Source organism: Oncorhynchus mykiss, chromosome 26 (genome assembly GCF_057628025.1).
Source record: "Oncorhynchus mykiss isolate SJ-2025 chromosome 26, ASM5762802v1, whole genome shotgun sequence".
In the NCBI taxonomy this organism is placed as follows: Eukaryota; Metazoa; Chordata; class Actinopteri; order Salmoniformes; family Salmonidae; genus Oncorhynchus; species Oncorhynchus mykiss.
The window spans coordinates 18,899,065-18,923,089 of record NC_143047.1 but is presented as its reverse complement, the minus strand read 5'-3'; the positions used below and the strand labels follow the sequence as shown (position 1 = coordinate 18,923,089).

Below are 24,025 nucleotides of genomic sequence, written 5' to 3'. Positions count from 1 at the left end.
AGATGGCGAGCCATCCCATAAATTTGTCTCAGTACCAACACTATTAGTGCCTTTCCAATTAGGGTTTTACCCAGAAGGCTCAGACTTTTCTGTTTCCATCCAGCACCCATGTCTCACTGGGTGGGCCATGGCTCTGGCAGACCTGCTCTGCATGGGAGCCAAGGCAAGGCCCTGGGTACTTTTCAGCTGGTACTTACAGTACATAACAATGGCTAACAGTGAACTTTAACACCTTCTCACAAAGCAATAGTTTTGAAAGATGCAGAGGTGGTTGATTATGCGCAACACAAGTCTTTGGTGTCATACTAAAGGCTAGTTATTGTGGAAACACAATAACATTAGAGCTGACATTAGCATAACACACTGGTAACCCCCATGGTGTGGGGGTAAGTCTCATTGGAAATCACCACATGGTATTATGGAGTGTAAAACACTGGTAACCCCCATGGTGTGGGGGTAAGTCTCATTGGAAATCACCACATGGTATTATGGAGTGTAAAACACTGGTAACCCCCATGGTGTGGGGGTAAGTCTCATTGGAAATCACCACATGGTATTATGGAGTGTAACACACTGGTAACCCCCATGGTGTGGGGGTAAGTCTCATTGGAAATCACCACATGGTATTATGGAGTGTAAAACACTGGTAACCCCCATGGTGTGGGGGTAAGTCTCATTGGAAATCACCACATGGTATTATGGAGTGTAAAACACTGGTAACCCCCATGGTGTGGGGGTAAGTCTCATTGGAAATCACCACATGGTATTATGGAGTGTAAAACACTGGAAAGTTGTTTGTATATACAGTGAATTAACTTGAGAAAGCTAGAGATGAAAAATACACACACCTTCACGAAGTCAACCAACAAGCAAACTATCACACCAAATGAATCACCAATAAAAAAAGTTATATCTTGCTTCCCCAAGATTTGTATCCAGGATATCTCAAAATCATTGAGACATACCCAATCAGCTTACACCAGAGCTAATTTTGGGAGAAAAAAGTAAGCCCAGTAATTTGCAAGCAGCGGGATCTAGCGATATTATATGAGAATAGATTCCAAATCATGCCTTTGAAGGTATAGTTCTGGAGCAAAATGACTCTTCAACAACAGAATGATTGATAGCATGTTACTGGGCTCAGACTTTTTTCTGTAGTTTCGTCCAATCAGATGATAGGTTTTGCCTTCTTCTGATTCAACACCAGCTGTTAGAGAGATGTCTACAAGCAAGAAGGAGAGCATCTAGCTACAGGAGAGCCAGGGAGAGATATACACATCATGCCAGTGAGCTGCGCCTGGCTTGGCTAAGGTCTGAACCATCACCCACCACCGCAAACACTCAGACTCACATTCCTCCATTCGAAGCTGTCCGGGCGCCTCCGTTACTATAAAGGAATACATCATCCAAGTTACAGCAGGACTGTGTGTGTGTGCGTTCTTGTGCGCTCACACACTGAAACAGCACTGCACAATACACTGACACAAACCACGTTACACACCAGACTCATCCTCAGTATTTACATGTTTATGTAAGAGCAAACGTATCTGTATAGAAAGTCATTATAGTTATCAGTTCTTAGGGCTCTGTATTGGGAGGTAATCAGGGCTGTTGGTGCCAGTACTCACCCTGCCGCCCCCTGGTCAGGGACCTTCAGACAGTCCAGGTTTGGCTGGTTGGGCTTAGGATGGCTGCTGCCTCTCTCCCTCAGAATGACGTTGTTGGGCAGGAAGGGGCAGGACCCATTGCCTGTTGACGGAGGCCTCTGATTGGAATGCTGTGAGGCGTTCCTCTGATTGGCTATGTGGTTGGTGTTTTTCAGACCACCATTCTGATGGGCAACTGTGACAAAGAGGAAGATGGTTGTCATCAAGTGGAAACAGCTAACTGTTGCTAACTGCTTTATTATGTACAGGGGTGAGGGCCTACATCAGCTAATGATTATTCTACCTGGAGGCCCAGGGGGAGCACGTGTGGGAGTGTTCTGATGGGTTCTGGACACGTTGGAGCGACTCTGAGTGAAGCTTTTCTTGGTGGGACCTACAAAGGGGACTAAGTCAGTAAACAGCATGTTTCAGACAACACTAAGAAAACACCATGTCTATTGAATCCTGATGTGGAGGGAGGGTACACACTACTCCTGTAATACTCACGTGTGTTCTTGGGCAGACCGGCTCCAATGCTGACCTGCAGCGTCTTACTGGAGGGCTTTGTGACAGCCACGTCCCCCTGGCCCTGGACAAACATCACCTGTCTGGAGCCGCCTCCACTCAGGAAACCCCAGTTCTCCTTCTTCAGCTTCAACTCCAGTCTGAGAGACAGAGCAGAGAGCATCTCCCTTACAACCACTGACTCAAACCACCCACTGGAAACTGCCAGAGAAATGTAATCTGTTATCTCAGTACCAAATCAAAAGCAGTTTTTCCAGAACTACCCCAGAGTATTGTAAATCATGTTGACCAAAGCTTTGTCTACTTCCACTCCACCCATATATCACACTGTCTGTTTAAAATGCATGTTTGTGTTTACAGCACGTACGTGGTGCCAAACTTGAGCGGCAGCTTCCTCTGGGTCCTCTCCTCGAACCTGCGGGCCAGCAGGCTGATGAACTCGGTCTTAAAGGTGCACTCCAGCAGGCTGTCATACTCCTGCTCATGCAGGATCAGCAGGTCGTCCTGCATCGTGCTGAGGGACAGGGACAGACCAATCAGTTGGGACTGGGGAGCAACTTTGTGACATGCACTGTAATGTGACAGATATGAATAAAGTTTGATTTGAACTGATATGTTGGAGGAGAGTGATTGTGAATTCGACATTCGATTCTATTGTCAGAACACAGATTCTCTCGTCAGGTAAATATAGTACATTTGCATGTAAACGGCCCAGATTAATTATTTTATTTTACCAGGCCGGTCCATTAAGAACAAATTCTTATTTACAATGACGGCCATTTGTTTTGTTGAAGTCATCAGTAAAGACAAATAATACTGACAGCATCAGCCCAGAGGTCAGGTCAATTATTACGACCCACATTACCTCATGACCCACTAAGCTTGACATTTGCATATAACCAGTGAGGGACAAAGCAGCAGGTAACTAAGGAGAGAGGGAAACCTGTTCCTCCAACTGACACAGCTGATGCACTGTTTCCCCCAATGAACTAAAGTGTTCTCCAATAAGCTTTTTACAATGCCTGCTTTCCCTCCCAGCACCACCTGGTTCATATTACCCACAACCCCCCAATCACACAGACTCAAAAGCCTCTACAAAGTCTTCTATAATGTCCCCACCAAAAACAAAGCCCCATGCAAATCATGTGCAACATTCAACAAGCTATATGATCATACAAGTCCCACAGTTACACTCATAATCTAGTTGAGTGTTAAACACGGCTTTGACCAGGCAAGTTTTTTTTATTTTGTCCCTCGCTGGTTATATGCAAATGTCAAGCTTAGTGGGTCATGAGGTAATGTGGGTCGTAATAATTGACCTGACCTCTGGGCTGATGCTGTCAGTATTATTTGTCTTTACTGGTGACTTCAACAAAACAAATGGCCGTCATTGTAAATAAGAATTTGTTCTTAATGGACCGGCCTGGTAAAATAAAAGGTAGAATAAAATAATTACTCTGAAGCGTACTTTGTAGTTGTGTTCATATTCATATAGCCTTTACACACCCACAAGAGCAGACATATAAAAGAAGAGGTTTGAATCTTTTCCATGTTTGTAATACCCCATGTGTGACATTTAAAGGAACATGGGGACTTGAGTGATCGTACATCCAGACATTGCAGCTTAACATGGTGGGTTTCTGTGAGCTGACAGAACAATCTCATGTGTAATGGGGAGCTGATTCTTGAGCTGTTCATCAACTTCCCCATTGAGACCCAGTGATTAGTATCTTTGTACTTGAAAATACCGAAACCCAGATACCATGAATGTACAACCGTTTGGATGACATCACTGACAAGACCAATAGTCTCTATGTACAGTACATTGTGCAACTATCTATTTGTGACCACTGGTGAAAAGTGTTACACTTTAACTAGCTGGCTTTGCGAAGCCTGGAGTCTGCTGGTCCTGTGTGTTCTTACTGCCTAAGGGGAATAAACACTAAACAGTCAGTATGGGGCTAGTCAGACCCTGCCAGCATCTCCTGGTGCCTAGGACCTGCGTCATAATACCTGAGAGACACAGCCAGGATCTTCTCCACATCAATCCGCCTCTTCAGCACCTCAGTCACCTGACCTTTCTCAGGGCCCTGCTTCACCTTTTCTCTCCCAATCAGGTACATACACTTCGGGGTCAGGATCAAGTCTCTCTTAATGCCCTGGAAACACATATGGACAGAGAGGAGACAAATGGTCATTGGACTAACAATATCGGAAACAAACAAACAGAGAATTCTTCTGTTCAAGACACCTACTTTGAAGCGACGGTCGTATTTTGTGACTTTGTCAGCGAAGTCAATCTTTTCCCTCTTGGCCAGGAACTGTCGTAGCTCAGGCCTGTCGTCCATACCGAGGTAGTCCCCCACAAAGTTCCTGTTGAGGCTGTGTCTCCTCCTCTCCTTCCTGTTCACCAGCAGGTCAGAGGCTGGGGATGGACACACAGGGACAGGCAGTCAGACAAGAATGCATACATACAGTCTCAATTCAGTTCATTTTTAGAAGCATTAGACCAAAACCTTGACACTGTTTGACATCTAAGTTTGAATATTAGTCATGATAATTAGACTATTTAGTTTTTTCAAAACGTGATTGTCACTCACCTTCCTCCCTCATCTGAACGTATTTCTTGCGGGCCACATATTTGCGCCAGGCTTTCTGGATGGCCCTGGCATGGCTGTCAAACTTACGTTCCCTCGTTTCCTCCAACAGGAAGAGCTGTAGAAAGAGGCACAGATATGAAAACATTTATACCTGAACAACCTGTGACAGCAAAACATTCTGTGCCTACCTCAGTGTACAGACCCACCCAAATACAATGACAGGGATGACTGAACAGACATACTGTTAATGCTTGAAGAAATCTGAATAGACAAACACAATTCCAAGTTGTCAGGTTTTTTCAAATTCCTATCAGTATATAATAGCATAAAACTATAATGCATAATAACACTTTGACTAAAAGGGTTATGGATAGATAAGCCATCCAGTGAAAGGAGCCTTGCCTAATACACTATTTTCTCCAATGTCCAGACCCATATACATTAGTAACAGTGCTATGGGTGGGTGGGCTATCAAGTCCTAAGCCCACCCTGGCTCTGATCCCTCCTTCTCATTTCCTGATGGCCCCCCAGACACCCAGCATCAAATCTCCCCATGCCCTGTCCCAGACTAAACACCATGCCCACTCACACGTGCCCAATGCAGCCCTGGCACTGCCACACCCCTGGCACAGGCCACACCGCAGGCACAGGCCACACAGGCTCGGTCTTGTCCTATCACTTGACATCAAATTACCCTTTAGTTACTAAACACATTCAAACTAGATCCAAATGTCAAATCAGATTGAAGTTTATTGGTCACATGCAGACGGAACAGTGAAATGCCTGCTTGTTAACGCTCCTCAACAATGCAGTAAAATAACAATCAAAAATGTAAACATTTAATTAAAAAAAAGAGTAATAAAAACAAGTATGAATTCATAATAGAATATAAAGCATGATCGATTTATAAAAATGAAGACTGCTTTATACATGTTAAAATAAAAATGGGGAAAAAAACCAAAGTGAGGATAAAAATGACTATGAAAGGAAGGAGATGACCGTTAAAGAGAATGTGGAGCCAGTGTTTAATCTGGGATGGGAGTGTGTTTAAGCCACCCAGACCTTTAACTCTGAGCAGCACCTGACAGTGTGACACCTCTGACAGTGTCTCACAGGGTTATCCATTAGCACCTTGTGAGATGGTCTACTCTGAAGAGAGAGTGATTCTACTCTTGGCCTGGACTCAAACTATGTCATCTAATTGTATGAAGAGAAAAAAAAAATGATTTAGCCATGAACTAATGACTTTGTGTCAGCGTCTTATCAGAGGGAGGTTTGTTTTGAGAAGCCTGGCAGCTGGGTAATCGCAGGGTCCGCCCCTGTGTGATATTTGTGTTTCATAAGCACACATCAGTCACATCGGCTCAGGAGGGCAATGAGGGGGAGGGGGGATGGGGAACTTGGCAGTCTGCTGCTGAAATCACACAAGGCCTGATTCAGGACTATGTAATGTATCTTCATGTATGTGTGTACAGATGTCAATAAGTGATCTCACAGGCTAGCCACAAGTACTGCTTTCATTGGAGCAGTGGGAAAAAGTGCAGCTACGGTGGAAAAAACACCCTCCAATGTCCCACCACCTCCTTGACCACAGACTCGCACTTGTGTATGAGTTCCAGTGTAGTGTTGACTCAACAGCTCTGACGTGGGCACCAGAGCTGTGTCTAACCCGCTCCTTCCTGCTCCCCAATCACAGATATACTGACATGTTCCTGCATACTACTTTACTACCTTTTATGGTGTGCAGTCTAAAAACTCTTGAGTCTTGGATTTCTCTCCCTGACAACAGAATTATTGCATGCCAACGCACATGTCAACAACACCATGGCAGCCTGCAGCCTATGAGAGGTCTAATTCTACGCCTGTTCTAACCTATTAGAAGAAAGTTAGGTAGGTGGTATTTTCATTGGACGAAGGCAGGTTGGTGGTACAGTTTCATGGAATGGGTATACTTACTGGAAGAGGCCAGTTTACAGTACATATTCATTGTACATACTCCCTGTATGTTGGCAGGTCAGAGAAGAGTAGTCTAACTGTATGTAGGCAGGTCAGAGAGAGGGGCGGTATAACTGTATGTAGGCAGGTCAGAGGGGAGTAGTCTAACTGTATGTAGGCTGGTCAGAGATGAGTAGTCTAACTGTATGTAGGCAGGTCAGAGAAGGGCGGTATAACTATGTAGGCAGGTCTGAGAGAGGAGTAGTCTAACTGTATTTAGGCAGGTCAGAGAAGGGCGGTATAACTGTATGTAGGCAGGTCAGAGAGGAGTAGTCTAACTGTATGTAGGCAGGTCAGAGAGAGGAGTAGTCTAACTGTATATAGGCAGGTCAGAGAGAGGAGTAGTCTAACTGTATGTAGGCAGGTCAGAGAGAGGAGTAGTCTAACTGTATGTAGGCAGGTCAGAGAGAGGAGTAATCTAACTGTATGTAGACAGGTCAGAGAGAGGAGTAGTCTAACTGTATGTAGGCAGGTCAGAGAGAGGAGTAGTCTAACTGTATGAAGGCAGGTCAGAGAGAGGAGTAGTCTAACTGTATGTAGGCAGGTCAGAGAGAGGAGTAGTCTAACTGTATGTAGGCAGGTCAGAGAGAGGAGTAGTCTAACTGTATGTAGGCAGGTCAGAGAGAGGAGTAGTCTAACTGTATGTAGGCAGGTCAGCGAGAGTAGGTCTAACTGTATGTAGGCAGGTCAGCGAGAGTAGGTCTAACTGTATGTAGGCAGGTCAGAGAGAGGAGTAGTCTAACTGTATGTAGGCAGGTCAGAGAGAGGAGTAGTCTAACTGTATGTAGGCAGGTCAGAGAGAGGAGTAGTCTAACTGTATGTAGGCAGGTCAGAGAGGGGCGGTGCAGGTCAGCGAGGGGTGGTCTTACCGACTCAGGTGCTTTGATGAAGACCTTTGTGCGTCCAAGCTGGAACTGGTCCTGGTCCATGTTGACTGCACGTAGGAGATGAAGAACACCCTGCTTCTCATCTCCACGCCATGTAGGCCACGACTCCTTAGTCAGGATGGCATACCTGAGGAACATAATGAGGGAGAGAGAGAATTAGATGAAGAGAAAAATTGAAAGAAAAATCCACAACTAAACCCTAATTTAGAAAATTTGGAGCATTTGCGAGAGATTAAGCATATACTATTGCTATCCTTGTCCTAGATGATGCAAGGGAGAAGAAAGAGGCCTGGGGCATATTAAGAAAATACACTGCTCAAAAAAATAAAGGGAACACTTAAACACAATGTAACTCCAAGTCAATCACACTTCTGTGAAATTAAACTGTCCACTTAGGAAGCAACACTGATTGACAATACATTTCACATGCTGTTGTGCAAATGGAATAGACAACAGGTGGAAATTATAGGCAATTAGCAAGACACCCCCAATAAAGGAGTGGTTCTGCAGGTGGTGACCACAGACCACTTCTCAGTTCCTATGCTTCCTGGCTGATGTTTTGGTCACTTTTGAATGCTGGCGGTGCTTTCACTCTAGTGGTAGCAGGAGTCTACAACCCACACAAGTGGCTCAAGTAGTGCAGCTCATCCAGGATGGCACATCAATGCGAGCTGTGGCAAGAAGGTTTGCTGTGTCTGTCAGCGTAGTGTCCAGAGCATGGAGGCGCTACCAGGAGACAGGCCAGTACATCAGGAGACTTGGAGGAGGCAGTAGGAGGGCAACAACCCAGCAGCAGGACTGCTACCTCCACCTTTGTGCAAGGAGGAGCAGGAGGAGCACTGCCAGAGCCCTACATAATGACCTCCAGCAGGCCACAAATGTGCATGTGTCTACTCAAACGGTCAGAAACACACTCCATGAGGGTGGTATGAGGGCCCGACGTCCACAGGTGGGGGTTGTGCTTACAGCCCAACACTGTGCAGGACGTTTTTCATTTGCCAGAGAACACCAAGATTGGCAAATTCGCCACTGGCACAGATGAAAGCAGGTTCACACTGAGCACATGTGACAGACGTGACAGAGTCTGGAGACGCCGTGGAGAACGTTCTGCTGCCTGCAACATTCTCCAGCATGACCGGTTTGGCGGTGGGTCAGTCATGGTGTGAGGTTCCGTTTTAGGACCACTATTGTTTTCACTATATATTTTACCTCTTGGGGATGTTATTCGAAAACATAATGTTAACTTTCACTGCTATGCGGATGACACACAGCTGTACATTTCAATGAAACATGGTGAAGCCCCAAAATTGCCCTTGCTAGAAGAATGTGTTTCAGACATAAGGAAGTGGATGGCTGCAAACTTTCTACTTTTAAACTCGGACAAAACAGAGATGCTTGTTCTAGGTCCCAAGAAACAAAGAGATCTTCTGTTGAATCTGACAATTAATCTTAATGGTTGTACAGTCGTCTCAAATAAAACTGTGAAGGACCTCGGCGTTACTCTGGACCCTGATCTCTCTTTTGAAGAACATATCAAGACCATTTCAAGGACAGCTTTTTTCCCATCTACGTAACATTGCAAAAATCAGAAACTTTCTGTCCAAAAATGATGCAGAAAAATTAATCCATGCTTTTGTCACTTCTAGGTTAGACTACTGCAATGCTCTACTTTCCGGCTACCCGGATAAAGCACTAAATAAACTTCAGTTAGTGCTAAATACGGCTGCTAGAATCCTGACTAGAACCAAAAAAATTGATCATATTACTCCAGTGCTAGCCTCTCTACACTGGCTTCCTGTCAAAGCAAGGGCTGATTTCAAGGTTTTACTGCTAACCTACAAAGCATTACATGGGCTTGCTCCAACCTCTCTCTCTGATTTGGTCCTGCAGTACATACCTACACGTACGCTAAGGTCACAAGACGCAGGCCTCCTAATTGTCCCTAGAATTTCTAAGCAAACAGCTGGAGGCAGGGCTTTCTCCTATAGAGCTCCATTTTTATGGAACGGTCTGCCTACCCATGTCAGAGACGCAAACTCGGTCTCAACCTTTAAGTCTCTACTGAAGACTCATCTCTTCAGTGGGTCATATGATTGAGTGTAGTCTGGCCCAGGAGCGGGAGGGTGAACGGAAAGGCTCTGGAGCAACGAACCGCCCTTGCTGTCTCTGCCTGGCCGGTTCCCCTCTTTCCACTGGGATTCTCTGCCTCTAACCCTATTACAGGGGCTGAGTCACTGGCTTACTGGGGCTCTCTCATGCCGTCCCTGGAGGGGGTGCGTCACCTGAGTGGGTTGATTCACTGATGTGGTCATCCTGTCTGGGTTGGCGCCCCCCCCCCCCCCCCCTGGGTTGTGCCGTGGCGGAGGTCTTTGTGGGCTATACTCAGCCTTGTCTCAGGATGGTAAGTTGGTTGTTGAAGATATCCCTCTAGTGGTGTGGGGGCTGTGCTTTGGCAAAGTGGGTGGGGTTATATCCCTCCTGTTTGGCCCTGTCCGGGGGTGTCCTCGGATGGGGCCACAGTGTCTCCTGACCCCTCCTGTCTCAGCCTCCAGTATTTATGCTGCAGTAGTTTATGTGTCGGGGGGCTAGGGTCAGTTTGTTATATCTGGAGTACTTCTCCTGTCCTATTCGGTGTCCTGTGTGAATCTAAGTGTGCGTTCTCTAATTCTCTCCTTCTCTCTCTCTTTCTCTCTCTCGGAGGACCTGAGCCCTAGGACCATGCCCCAGGACTACCTGACATGATGACTCCTTGCTGTCCCCAGTCCACCTGACTGTGCTGCTGCTCCAGTTTCAACTGTTCTGCCTTATTATTATTCGACCATGCTGGTCATTTATGAACATTTGAACATCTTGACCATGTTCTGTTATAATCTCCACCCGGCACAGCCAGAAGAGGACTGGCCACCCCACATAGCCTGGTTCCTCTCTAGGTTTCTTCCTAGGTTTTGGCCTTTCTAGGGAGTTTTTCCTAGCCACCGTGCTTCTACACCTTCATTGCTTGCTGTTTGGGGTTTTAGGCTGGGTTTCTGTACAGCACTTTGATATATCAGATAATGTACGAAGGGCTATATAAATACATTTGATTTGGTATTTCTTTGGGGGGCCGCACAGCCCTCCATGTGCTCGCCAGAGGTATTCTGACTGCCATTAGGTACCGAGATGAGATCCTCAGACCCCTTGTGAGATCATATGCTGGTGCGGTTGGCCCTAGGTTCCTCCTAATGCAAGACAATGCTATGTGTCAGCAGTTCCTGCAAGAGGAAGGCATTGATGCTATGGACTGGCCCGCCCGTTCCCCAGACCTGAATCCAATTGAGCACATCATGTCTCGCTCCATCCACAGACTGTCCAGAAGTTGGCAGATGCTTTAGTCCAGGTCTGGGAGGAGATCCCTCAGGATACCATCCGTCACCTCATCAGGAGCATGCCCAGGCGTTGTAGGGAGGTCATACAGGCACGTGGAGGCCACACACACTACTGAGCCTGATTTTGACTTGTTTTAAGGACATTACATCAAAGTTGGATCAGCCTGTAGTGTTGTTTTCCACCTTAATTGTGAGTGTAACTCCAAATCCAGACCTCCATGGGTTGATACATTTGATTTCCATTGATAATTTGTGTGCGATTTTGTTGTCAGCATATTCAACTATGTAAAGAAAAAAGTATTTAATAAGAATATTTCATTCATTCAGATCTAGGATGTGTTATTTTAGTGTTCCCTTTATTTTTTTGAGCAGTGTACATTGACCACAAGTCTAACAATACAGTAACCAAACCCGAAACTCAGCAGTGCTTTTTCACGATGACTCTTATACAGTATGTGTATAAATCTGACAACAGAAGCCCTGAGCTCTCCCTGTGTTCTATAGCAGTGGTTCTCATCAGCAGGCTCAGCACACCCCACAGCCTGTTCCTTTGAGCCTGCCAACACTAACATTAGCAAAGTGAACACTTCCCGACTGCCTGCAAATGCCGACCCTGTGTCCTTTTCCTGAGAGAGATGAGAGAGAGACCGCCCTACTCTATGCTGCTGACTGGGATAGGGGCATACAAAAACCAACCGCTGTTCTTATTCTGGGAGGGCAGGGAAGATAGTGTCACACGAAAGAGACTCATACAGTTGAAGTCAAAAGTTTACAGACACCTTAGCCAAATACATTTAAACTCAGTTCTTCACAATCCCTGACATTTGATCATAGTAAAAATTCCCCGTCTTAGGTCAGTTAGGATCACCACTATTTTAAGAATGTGAAATGTCAGAATAATAGTAGAGAGAATGATTTATTTCAGCTGTATTTCTTTCATCACATTCCCAGTGGGTCAGACGATTCCTCCTGACAGAGCTGGTGTAACTGAGTCAGGTTTGTAGGCCTCCTTGCTCGCATATGCTTTTTCAGTTCTGCTCACAAATGTATTATAGGATTGAGGTCAGGGCTTTGTGATGGCCACTCCAATATCTTGACTTTGTTCTCCTTAAGCCATTTTGTATGCTTGGGGTTATTGTCCATTTGGAAGACCCATTTGCGTCCAAGCTTTAACTTCCTGCCTGATGTCTTGAGATGTTGCTTCAATATATCCACATAATTTCCCTTCCTCATGAGGCCATCTATTTTGTGAAGTGCACCAGTCCCTCCTGCAGCAAAGCAGTGTTCTTCAGCTTGCAAGCCTCCCCCTTTTTCCTCCAAACATAACGATGGTTATTATGGCCAAACAGTTCTATTTTTGTTTCATCAGACCAGAGGACAAAAAGTACGATCTTTGTCCCCATGTGCAGTTGCAAACCGTAGTCTGGCTTTTTTATGGCGGTTTTGGAGCAGTGGATTCTTCGTTGCTGAGCGGCCTTTCAGGTTATGTTGATATAGGACTCGTATTACTGTGGATATAGATACTTTTGTACCCGTTTTCTCCAGCATCTTCACAAGGTCCTTTGCTGTTGTTCTGGGATTGATTTGCACTTTTCAGTACGTTCATCACAAGGAGACAGAACGCATCTTCTTCCTGAGCAGTATGACGGCTGCGTGGTCCCCTGGTGTTTATATTGGCATACTATTGTTTGTACAGATGAACATGGTACCTTCAGGCATTTGGAAATGGCTCTCAAGGATGAACCAGACTTGTGGAGATCTAAAAAAAAAAAATCTGAGGTCTTGGCTGATTTCTTTTGATTTTCCCATGATGTCAAACAAAGAGGCACTGAGTTTGAAGGTAGGCCTTGAAATACATCCACAGGTACACCTCCAATTGACTCAATTTATGTCAATTAGCGTATTAGAAGCTTCGAAAGCCATGACATTTTCTGGAATTTTCCAAGCTGTTTAAAGGCACAGTCAACTTCTGACCCACTGGAACTGTGATACAGTGAATTCTAAGTGAAATAATCTGTCTGTAAACAATTGTTGGAAAAATTACTTGTGTCATGCACAAATTAGATGTTCTAACCGACTTGCCAAAACTATAGTTTGTTAACAAGAAATTTGTGGAGTGGTTGAAAAACTAGTTTTAAATGACTCCAACCTAAGTGTATGTAAACTTCCGACTTCAACTGTACATATAAACTCAGCAGAAAAAGAAACGTCCTCTCACGGTCAACTGCGTTTATTTGTATAATATTTGTATGAACATAAGATTCAACAACTGAGACATAAACTGAACAAGTTCCACAGACATGTAACTAACATAAATTGAATAATGTGTCCCTGAACAAAGGGGGGGGGTCAAAATCAAAAGTTACAGTCAGTATCTGGTGTTGCCACCAGCTGCATTAAGTACTGCAGTGCATCTCCTCCTCCCTAGCCTTCACCCTCTGATCCAACAGGTCCCAGACGTGAGATCCGGGCTCTTCGCTGGCCATGGCAAAACACTGACATTCCTGTCTTGCATAAAATCACACACAGAACGAGCAGGCCTCGGTGTAACGCTCATTACTTCGACAATAAACGCGAATCCAACCATCACCCCATGTGAGACAAAACTGCAACTCGTCAGTGAAGAGCACTTTTTGACAGTCCTGTCTGGTCCAGCGACGGTGGGTTTGTGCCCATAGGCGACGTTGTTGCCGGTGATGTCTGGTGAGGACCTGCCTTACAACAAGCCCTCAGTCCAGCCTCTCTCAGCCCATTGCAGACAGTCTGAGCACTGATGGAGGGATTGTGCGTTCCTGGTGTAACTCGGGCAGTTGTTGTTGCCATCCTGTACCTGTCTCGCAGGTGTGATGTTCAGATGTACCGATCCTGTGCAGGTGTTGTTACATGTGGTCTGCCACTGTGAGGACAATCAGCTGTTCATCCTGTCTCCCTGTAGTGCCGTCTTAGGCGTCTCACAGTACATCTGCAGTCCTCATGCCTCCTTGCAGCATGCCTAAGGCACGTCCACACAGATGAGCAGGGACCTTGGGCATCTTTCTTTTGGTGTTTTTCAGAGTCAGTAGAAAGGCCTCTTTAGTGTCCTAAGTTTTCATTACTGTGACCTTAATTGCCTACCATCTGTAAGCTGTTAGTGTCTTAGCGACCGTTCCACAGGTGCATGTTCATTAATTGTTTATGGTTCATTGAACAAGCATGGGAAACAGTGTTTAAACCCTTTACAATGAAGATCTGTGAAGTTATTTGGATTTTTACAAATAATCTTTGAAAGACAGGGTCCTGAAAAAGGGACGTTCCTTTTTTTGTTGAGTTTATATATTCTTAGTTCCATTGGGTATATGTATTGGGTATATGTTATGAAATTGTTAGATATTTCTTGCTAGATATTGCTGCACTGTCGAAACTAGAAACACAAGCATTTCGCTACACTCGCAATAACATCTGCTAAACACGTGTATGTGACCAAATAAAATTTGATATACACTGAAAGTGTAGAATTCATTCATTCCGTTATGCCACTCTCCCCCAGAAGGAAGGGCCTTACCTGTTGAGGAACTTCCTGAAGACTCTGCGGTAGGCATAGCCAGCACGCCTCACCCTGATGTTCTCCTTCAGGCCCAGGTACTCCACTTGGTGCTTTACCCTGAAGAAAGAAGAGAGAGGGGAATACAGTGTCAGTCTGGCTGGGATGTATGAAGAAGGTTGGTCAGATGCTTCAACCAACCCTTCACCACAAAGATTTAGCAGTAAAGACATTCATCTGTCAGCATCTACCTACCTCCATTTCTAAGATAAATCTAAATAGATCAATTCTATATTTTATGTTGAACCTCATGGTGGGGCTATAACATAATTGATATGTTCCAACACTAAGGATACTGTAAGGAACTAAAGAATGCACCCAGGCTTCCTGTGAAAACAGCAGTTCTGGTGCTAATTAGGCAGTCCGACCTGAGCCTGAGCCCAGCTCACTGCTGCTCACAACAGGAAGACCATTAGGCCCAAACACAGCACCCTGCATCAGTACATCTTGTACCCAGCCAGGGAAGGAAGAGCGGGAAGGAAAAACAGAGGGAGTTGGAGTGTCTCAGAGACTTCCTCCATCACCCAGTCATAAAGAGGCCCGAACAGGGAAATACAATACCAGTGAGTGATTCAACAAGCAGACCTAACAACATTGAGTTGAGTAATGTGATATCCTGCTCAATATCAATTGACAATCTCCAGATTATGTAATAAAAAACGGTTTAGTTTGACACTTTCACACACATCTCAAAGACTTGTGTATTTTGCAGTTCCCTGACATTTCAGTGTTCAGACACTCACCGGCTCTCCTCCCAGTCCTTGGGCTTCTTGGTCTCATTGGGTTTGATGCAGCGGATGTAGTGAGGGGTGCACTTCATCAGCGTCTGGACCAGGTCATTCGCTTGTTTCTGAACGGAGAAGTAGGAGGAAGAAGAGGAGGGAGAGGATGAAGAATAGTGTGTGTTTAAAACATATAAACTGTATCTACATGTTGTTGCTGAATCACTGTTTGTACTCCAAGCTGTAGTGTTCAGGGACACAGCACAGACGCGACTGATTACAAGGTGGTATCTTTGTGCTTAAGAGATACTGATGGGTGTTAGAGAGAGAACATGGCACCACGTCGCTGATTAAAACTGCCATCACTGGAACACAGAGACGACACTAAAACAACACTGGAGTGAATTTTCTTTTCATCTGCAGGCTCTGGATTTGCACCTGACAGAGAGTGATAAGGTCAGGTAGCTGCATGGCCCATAGATACACCCATGTCACTGATGTACGGTGTACAAGCACACGTCTCACAGCAGCTCAACACACCTTGATTTTACTGCCCGCTGTTGTTGGCCTGCCTTTCTTTTCGGCGTTGAGGTTATCTGGAAACAGGGCCCTGATGAAAGCTCTGTAGAGGAGAACCAGGGTGTAATAAGGACTGATAGACAACATTGGCAACGTATTAGGAAGAGCAGGCTAAGACTTTTTTCCACTTGAGTTTTCTTAGAAGCAGCAAACTCAGGTCTATGGAATCTCTGCGCTGGCTGCCAGTGGCTCAGCTCACATTGTTGTTTAGCTTCCGGGAACTGTGCTGAAGTTTGAATAACTGTGGTTTTTAGCAGCTCTCCTGCCAAACTGTGACTTTCACTTCCTCGAAATGTGCATTTTTATTGCACTGTGACTGGAAAGTTATACCAGCAAATATGGTATTTCTTCATACTCATTCCTTGTAATCATGCTACAGTCAGAATGTCCTCACTCACAACATGGTCTCTAAACCCATGATGGATGTGTGCTGGTCAGAATGTAGCACATAGTTGCTGGGATTCCAGAACCTCTCAATAGTTCTGATCTCAACCTTTCTGTTTATCACTTGAAGTGCTCAAAGTGCTCATTTTGCAGTCCTCAAATAAACCTGTTGTAAATAATAACTAACAAGGTTCAAGTTCAAGAAATCTACTGCTTAAGGAATTATTTATTTGTTGTTGACAAACATATTAGTCACGTAAAACAAATACAAGGACTGTCAGGACACAAAATGTGCAAACGTTTACACATGAGAGCTACCATCTTTCCCTGCATGAGTATTTGTCTGGTCTTAAACTTTTTAATCAAGGCCATGTGGACATAAGGGAGGATCAGTAGGCTTTGTGTGTGCAGATGGACCAGCAGCACACTAACAATGTCCAGCTGACTATAATGATATTTTCTTTCTTCTCTGAGCAGACCTGCTGCGCTAAGGAATGAGGCTCCTTTCCCTCCACACATTTGTGTCTGTGTGTCTGTGTGTGTGTGTGGGGGGGGGGTTTGGGGTCTGAATGGGGTTTGGGGGTCTTGGCATGGCCCACCCTGCAGGCCCCCCTGCAGGCTACACACAAAAGGGCTTTAGAGGCTGTGGGGGCTGTTTGCACAGATGGCCACTGGCGGCTCAAAGGAGGCCCAGGAACGCACAAGGCGGTCAGGGGAGTCTACTCCTCAATGTAGCTCCCTAGGGAGACAGTGAGACACTCGCCAGACCTTAGAAGTCCTGAGCAAACCCCCAAGAGAGGGGAGAGCACCTCCAGCCCTGCACACGCCTATTGATCTGCCTTTTCCAGCTGCACTAGTCATCTGCAAGTCTCCTTCAGATGCATCCATTTATATAGATCATAATAGAAGATGTCTCTTTGTGGACTTAAACTAAATGCTCGGCCCGGTCTCAGAAAGAACAGCTAGCTGCATATGCTCTCTAATGCTCGCATAAGTGATGAGTGGATTACATTTCGCTGCTTTGCATCAACTCGATGAGGTCACTGAAGAGGACGTCACGGTTCCTCTCACAGAAACCCTCTGCGTCGTAGGACACCTGGAGGAGAGATGTTAGAGGGTTAGTGACGATCACAGCACACAGTTAACCCATTCAGACAGCAGTTAGGGCACCTGGACTGAGCTGACGGTACTATCAAAATGAACAGAGAATGTTAAGAGCAACAACAACAAAAAAATTAATTGACAAAAGAGAATCGATTGATGACAGGTTCTCTGCAAGACCACCAATGTTACATTTTTAAGCTTGCTTCCCAACTCCAGCTTCATATACATAGAGTGTGTATAGATCATCGGTATAGCCACTATAGTCTGGGGTGGTACTGTAGGAATGTTCTAAGCCATGATGACTTAGGACCAGGACCCCTCCAAGCCATTATGACATGGTTAATTAGGACTTTTGGCATGTGTACCAGACTGAGACCCAAACACATCTGAAGCAAACAGCACAGACCATGAGAATGAAAGGGTGAGAGAAATTGAGAAAGAGTGAGAAAAGGACTGGAAGAAGAGAAAGAGACGACGTGAGAAGAAGAAAGAGCACAACAATATGAAAGACAGAATGAAAGAAAGATAGGGGGAGAGACGAGAGGAGAGAGGGACAAGGAGAGGAGAGGAGAAACGGTATACTGCAGTGTTGCAGACCTTGCCAGCGTAGTGGTGGATGATGAAGCCTTGGTTCCAGCTGTTGAAGTGTTCATGGGAGTTGATGGCCACCCTCAGCTTCTGCAGCATGGTCTGGTCTGCCCCCTCGCCCACCGCGTGCATGGTGGCACACACGTCATCCAGGATACTCATGATGCCAGGGGGGTTCTGGGAGGAGAACCAAAGAGATAAGCACAGAGAATAACCTCAGCCACCACATCAGATCTAAAACATTAACATATCCCCCATGACCATCTTGATTATAACTGACAATGCCAACTTTCTTCACACACTAAACACTCTTTCTGAATTCCACATAAATACATCAATGTCAGGGATAGACTAAAGTGATAAACAAGGGTTAAAATATTCATTGTGTACTCCACCAGCTCAAAGCATAACAGCAGAGCCAATTCACAATTAGCTACCGCGTTGCATCCCAGAACATCACACACCCACACTGAATGATGTCATCACAACACTGCTGCCCTATCTGGCTGGACACGGCGGCCAGTGGCCTTCACTGATAACAGTCACTGCAGTGTCTCTGGCTCTTTAGTTGTGGCAAAGTCACAAACAGAGAACACAGGTTTTTTGTCACTAGTGGAAATGCAGCTGTGGTAAAGTTACCACAGTCACAGATGTAGCCAACTGGGCTTGGTCTAAAACAGAGTAGTCAGAGACTGGACACAGACTCCCTGCTTGGCTGCCTCAGATCACAGCTTGTTTAAGGGTCGCCCTCGTTGTGGATTTCATGGATTAAGCCTCTCAGCGGGACGGATAAATCAAATTAAGAGGCATGTCGGCACGTTTGAGGATGTTAGACTGCCGGTCATGGGAAGAGTGGGGAGGCTTCAGTGGCCCTACTGTAACTCAATTGGCAGAGTGTTTGCTCTTATTTGGAGCATTTTGACAGCAGGCATAACAAACTACAGATTTATCTAAAGCAGTTTCACAACTGTTTCCTGTTATCCCATTTATATGTGACTTCAAGGTATGCATTAAATTAATAGTGGGCACTGGGGACTCTACTTACCAGTTTGCTCTCAATGAGATCGCAGACAATCTTGTTGTTAAAGTATTCGATAGGAGTCCATCGGATGCCTTCTTGTACATACTCCTCCTAGAGAGAGAGGGGGAAGAAGAGTGATTGGTCTGACGATGATTCTCTACTTAAACATGAGACAAGTAACTTCTGCTGGTGTAAGAACAATGAGTGAAAAGACCAAAACATTACCTGCTCAGCTTTAAGCGTGAGCTCAATGAAGATCTGTTGCAGTTTCTCATTCACAAAGTTGATGCAGAACTGCTCAAAGCCATTTTTCTACACAGAAAGAGATGATGCATTAGTGATAAACCAGAGAGGCTGTGAGAGTGAAGTCATCCGTACGGACACAGAGAGCTGGGGAACTCCTCTGGGCTTCCTGAATGGGCCCCGTTTATGAGGTGAGGTTATCTACCAGTCAGCCTGGAGTGGCTGGAGGAAAACATCTACACAGTACTTTACACCACAATAGACCTGGGACCTGAGACTAATGTTTTATCTAAAGAAACCCGATATTTCCCTTCTCAGGCCCTCTGAGCACTGAGGTTTATTTTCTCTGTGCTTTGTTAGTAATAGGCCTGTGTATTAACATAAGGACTGTGGACGGACCCAACCACTGTTTAGATAACAGTTGTATGCTATCTAAACATACAGCTTAACATTAGCTCATGTTAGTTATCATAGGACAGGTACATCATGGTTTGAGACTGTCGCCACGCTACGACACTGCAGCTGTCCCGTTTCATTATTTAATCAAGGCCAGTCCTTTTCAGGGGGCATCTGTGAGACCCCCAATAATGCAACCTAAACAAACAGCTAATCAGATTAGAAAAGTCCATTAAAGAATGCTGTCCCAATCAAGAGATGGGACATAATCCGGACACTTTACAAAATCGGTCTGATCCGGTGTCTTTAAGCTGTTTAACTACCCAAACTTTACTATGATTATTGAGATGTAGTGACCATGTATCACCTTATGCTAAGATTTCCATATGTAAATCATAACATGAAAGGGCAAATCTACAGAAAACTTACTTGGAATATTTCAAATCCATAGATATCCAACACACCAATATTAAACTCTTGATGAACCTTCACGATGGCTTTGTTGATGGACTGAAACAGGAAAAAAAATGCTTTGTTACATTTGGCCATTTAAGATGGGAGAGGACCGGGTATTATTCTAAAGGTCAACAGGTCAAGGAGAAGGAGTGTCCATTCATACCTCTACTAGGAAGTCAAAAACACGTGAGTGCAGGGCCTTGGACAGGGCGTCCCGTGTGTAACACGCCTGCTCCACATTCAGTGTCACGTCGATGGACTCCATAGAACTGCCCCACTTGCTGTCCATCTTCCTGCTGGTCAACTTCTCCTTCAGCCGCTTCTGGTCAATCCCCAGCAGAAACGCAGGGAAGGCCAGGACTGTAGAGAGAGAGATGAGAGAGAATGAAGAAAGAGACATTCTACAGATGTGTGGCACACACCCTCATGAGACAAAACACCAGTACATTCTGAATATGTTGGATACAATGAAACAAAGGGTTCAACAACAAAACGGAATGCAATCAAGTCTGGTGATGACTCATTGCTCACTCCTCCCTGCCATAGCCACAACAACTGGGTTCTCCTAGCAGAGGCCTGAGCATGTGGAGGGCCATTAGGACTCTCCTGAGAGCCCCTCCCTGCCTCATTACACTGAGTCACTTCCCCCAGAAGGAAACTGCTCTCAGTCTCTGGGTCTGACGGTGTCTGAGAATGCATCAGATGGATCAAATAGCCCCCGTTTGGGAAATGAGGGTGTGACTGACTGTACTCCATACCACAGCACAGGCCAAGTCTATCCTCAGGACCATGCTGCATCTCCTACTGTAGCCCTCTCCCTCAAAGAGGATATAGATAGTATCAATGACGAGCAGCCAGTTCATCTATACCCAAAAGAATGATCCATACCAGTCTGATGGATGGTTATAGGTTTATATGTACAGTACAAGGGAGTGTTTTTTCTAGTGGATCTGGGGCAGGGATTTGTTTGGCTGAGCGTGAGCAGATGTTTATGTCGACTTGTGTTGGTGTGGTTTTATATGGAGCACCAGGGTTCTTGATATGTGAAACACATTGCAGTCAGACAGGAAGTGAGATAGGGGGGAGAGGAAATGCAGAGACCCTACACAACACCGCTTTGTACCCTGGGCTAACCAGAGGTGCTATATTGCATAATTCAGCCTGGATGGGTGGCTGTGAGGCGGGCAAGGAAGTAGAGAAGAAGGGAGGGAAGGAGGGAGGAAGGGGAAGAGAGGGGCGGGGGGGAGAGTAGGAGTGGGGCAGGAAAAGGCTGCATTTCTCTGAGTAATTTTAGTCTGTGATGTTATGTGCTCAGACATTGAATTTTAAAAAAAAAATTTCTCTGGTAATTCAGCGTGGCCTGGATCTTGGCTGCAGCCCTGCATTAACACAATGAAGCTTTGGGGAGTGAAAACAGTCAGTGCAGCATGCTGAGAAATGTGCTTCCTAACCCGTCCCATAAAGGGCAGCCCAGGACACTGGAGAGGAACGCCAGGGGGACATGCCAGTCTGCAGGTTGGAGACAGAGAGACAGTCTGACCCCTTTCTCCCATCCCACACCCTGTTGACTCCCCTCAGATGTGAAAGGACTGGATTGGTGCAAGTAACAAACTCTACCTAGCCCTCTACATAAACAAAGTTACAAGGGTTGGTACGTACACTCCTCGCTCTCAACAGCGGCGTAGTTCCCTGCTTCCCTGAAGTTGATGTTCCCAAGGTGCAGGACTCCGGCTACGATCTGCAGCACCAGGCCACGGTCCTCCCCTGAGATGCCAATCACCTCCATGGCATGCTGGTAGAGGACAGAGACAGAACAGGAGGCATGAACCAAGGGTTGAAAAACAGGTTTACAGTGGCTTGCAAAAGTATTCACCCCCCTTGGCATTTCTCCTATTTTGTTACCTTACAACCTGGAATTAAAATAGTTTTTTTTTTTTTGGGGGGGGGGGGGGTTGTATCATTTGATTTACACAACATGCCTACCACTTTGAAGATGCATAACTATTCACCCCCTCCCCAAAGTCAATACTTTGTAGAGCCACCTTTTGCAGCAATTACAGCTGCAAGTCTCTTGGGGTATGTCTCTAGAAGCTTGGCACATCTAGCCACTGGGATTTTTGCCCATTCTTCAAGGCAAAACTGCTCCAGCTCCATCAAGTTGGATGGGTTCCGCTGGTATACAGCAATCTTTAAGTCATACCAGAGATTCTCAATTGGATTGAGGTATGGGCTTTGACTAGGCCATTACAAGACATTTAAATGTTTCCCCTTAAACCACTCAAGTGTTGCTTTAGCAGTATGCTTAGGGTCAGTGTCCTGCTGGAAGGTGAACCTCCGTCCCAGTCTCAAATCTCTGGAAGACTGAAACAGGTTTCCCTCAAGAATTTCCCTGTATTTAGCGCCATCCATCATTCCTTAAATTCTGACCAGTTTCCAAGTCAGCTGCCGATGAAAAACATCCCCCCCCCCGGCATGATGCTGCCACCACCATGCTTCACTGTGGGAATAGTATTCTCGGGGTGATGAGAGGTGTTGGGCTTGCACCAGACATAGCGGTTTCCCATGATGACCAAAAAGCTATATTTTAGTCTCATCTGACCAGAGTACCTTCTTTCATATGTTTGGGGAGTCTCCTACGTGCTTTTTAGCGAACACGAAACGTGGTGGTTCCATATTCTTTACATTTTTCAATAATGGATTTAAAATGGTGTTCTGTCAGATGTTCAAAGTTTTGGATATTTTTTATAACCCAACCTTGATCTGTACTTCTCCATAACTTTGTCCCTGACCTGTGTGGAGAGCTCCTTGGTCTTCATGGTGCCGATTGTTTGGTGGTGCCCCTTGCTTAGTGGTGTAGCAGACTCTGGGGCCTTTCAGAACAGGTGTAAATATACTGAGATCATGTGACCGATCATGTGACAGATCGTGTGACAGTTAAATAAAGTCAACCTGTGTGCAATCAAACTAATTATGTGACTTCTGAAGGCAATTGGTTGCACCAGATCTTATTTATGGGCTTCATAGCAAAGGGGGTGAACACATATGCACGCACAACTTTTCAGTTTTTTTATTTATTTAGAAACGAGCTATTTTTTAAATTTCACTTCACCAATTTGGACTATTTTGTGTATGTCCATTACATGAAATCCAAATAAAAATCCATTTAAATTACAGGTTGTAATGGAACAAAATAGGAAAAAGACCAAGGGGGGTGAATACTTTTGCAAGACACTGTACTTACTGCTGTGGTACCTAAACTATGTCCTCTAATTACTCCCGTTGTGGTTTGACTGGTAAAATAAAAACAGGTGCAGTACAGGGTGGAGAATGGAAGAGAGGCCGTGAAGAAGAGAAAGGCAGAGAGAGAGAGAGAGAACAATAACAATGGAAAGATACCAAGTAAAACGTACCACAGTTTCCTGAAAATCACTTTTGTCGTTGATGTCATCCACTTTGTAGGATCCAGACTGATTGAGGTAATTGTAGTAATCTAGGCTTGTGATTCCGAGGCTGCTCTTCTGTTCTCCAGTGGCTCCCTCTATCAACTGCACAAACAGAAGACAGTGATACATGATTATACTTCTGTCAAGTAAGAACCTGTATACAGTAATTCTAGACTCAAAAGGTCAACAGGAGCTTTCAACCTGTAAACTCACATCGTCTTTCCTCACATTTCTACATGACAGAAGTATTTTAGACAGGCAGCACAATACGCACATGCTCATTAAGTGATCAGAACCACATGTTTTACACCCAATTTAGAGTTGTATGCTTTATTCTCCTTTCACGTGTCCAAAAGTTTCATTATGGGAGTTTGACCGCCACCTCTCTTCCAGAGACCTCAAGTGGTACACAGTGAGAACAACTCGACCAGCTTTCAGGAGCCAAATAGCACATCAAATCAAAGTTTATTTGTCACGTGCGCCGAATACAA

At 45.2% G+C, this 24,025-nt stretch overlaps 1 protein-coding gene across 2 annotated transcripts in view; it reads right to left on the bottom strand.

The window, feature by feature from the left end:
• Nucleotides 1-24,025, bottom strand: part of myo1ea (myosin IEa) — a 63,370-nt gene that overhangs the window by 2,354 nt on the left and 36,991 nt on the right. The window contains exons 8-27 of one of the 2 annotated variants that reach the window (XM_021586212.3): nt 23,502-23,636; nt 21,751-21,883; nt 20,255-20,451; nt 20,065-20,145; nt 19,222-19,308; nt 19,021-19,107; nt 17,985-18,152; nt 17,294-17,379; nt 15,861-15,942; nt 15,342-15,448; nt 14,560-14,658; nt 7,636-7,780; nt 4,772-4,886; nt 4,427-4,596; nt 4,185-4,330; nt 2,539-2,685; nt 2,154-2,311; nt 1,951-2,040; nt 1,629-1,842; nt 1,352-1,387 (exon numbers count right to left, since the gene is read on the bottom strand). In XM_021586212.3, coding sequence (XP_021441887.3) covers nt 1,352-1,387; nt 1,629-1,842; nt 1,951-2,040; nt 2,154-2,311; nt 2,539-2,685; nt 4,185-4,330; nt 4,427-4,596; nt 4,772-4,886; nt 7,636-7,780; nt 14,560-14,658; nt 15,342-15,448; nt 15,861-15,942; nt 17,294-17,379; nt 17,985-18,152; nt 19,021-19,107; nt 19,222-19,308; nt 20,065-20,145; nt 20,255-20,451; nt 21,751-21,883; nt 23,502-23,636 — 2,483 coding nt within the window. The remainder of the gene's footprint in view (nt 1-1,351; nt 1,388-1,628; nt 1,843-1,950; nt 2,041-2,153; nt 2,312-2,538; nt 2,686-4,184; nt 4,331-4,426; nt 4,597-4,771; nt 4,887-7,635; nt 7,781-14,559; nt 14,659-15,341; nt 15,449-15,860; nt 15,943-17,293; nt 17,380-17,984; nt 18,153-19,020; nt 19,108-19,221; nt 19,309-20,064; nt 20,146-20,254; nt 20,452-21,750; nt 21,884-23,501; nt 23,637-24,025) is intronic. The other variant, XM_021586214.3, reaches the window with a different exon arrangement.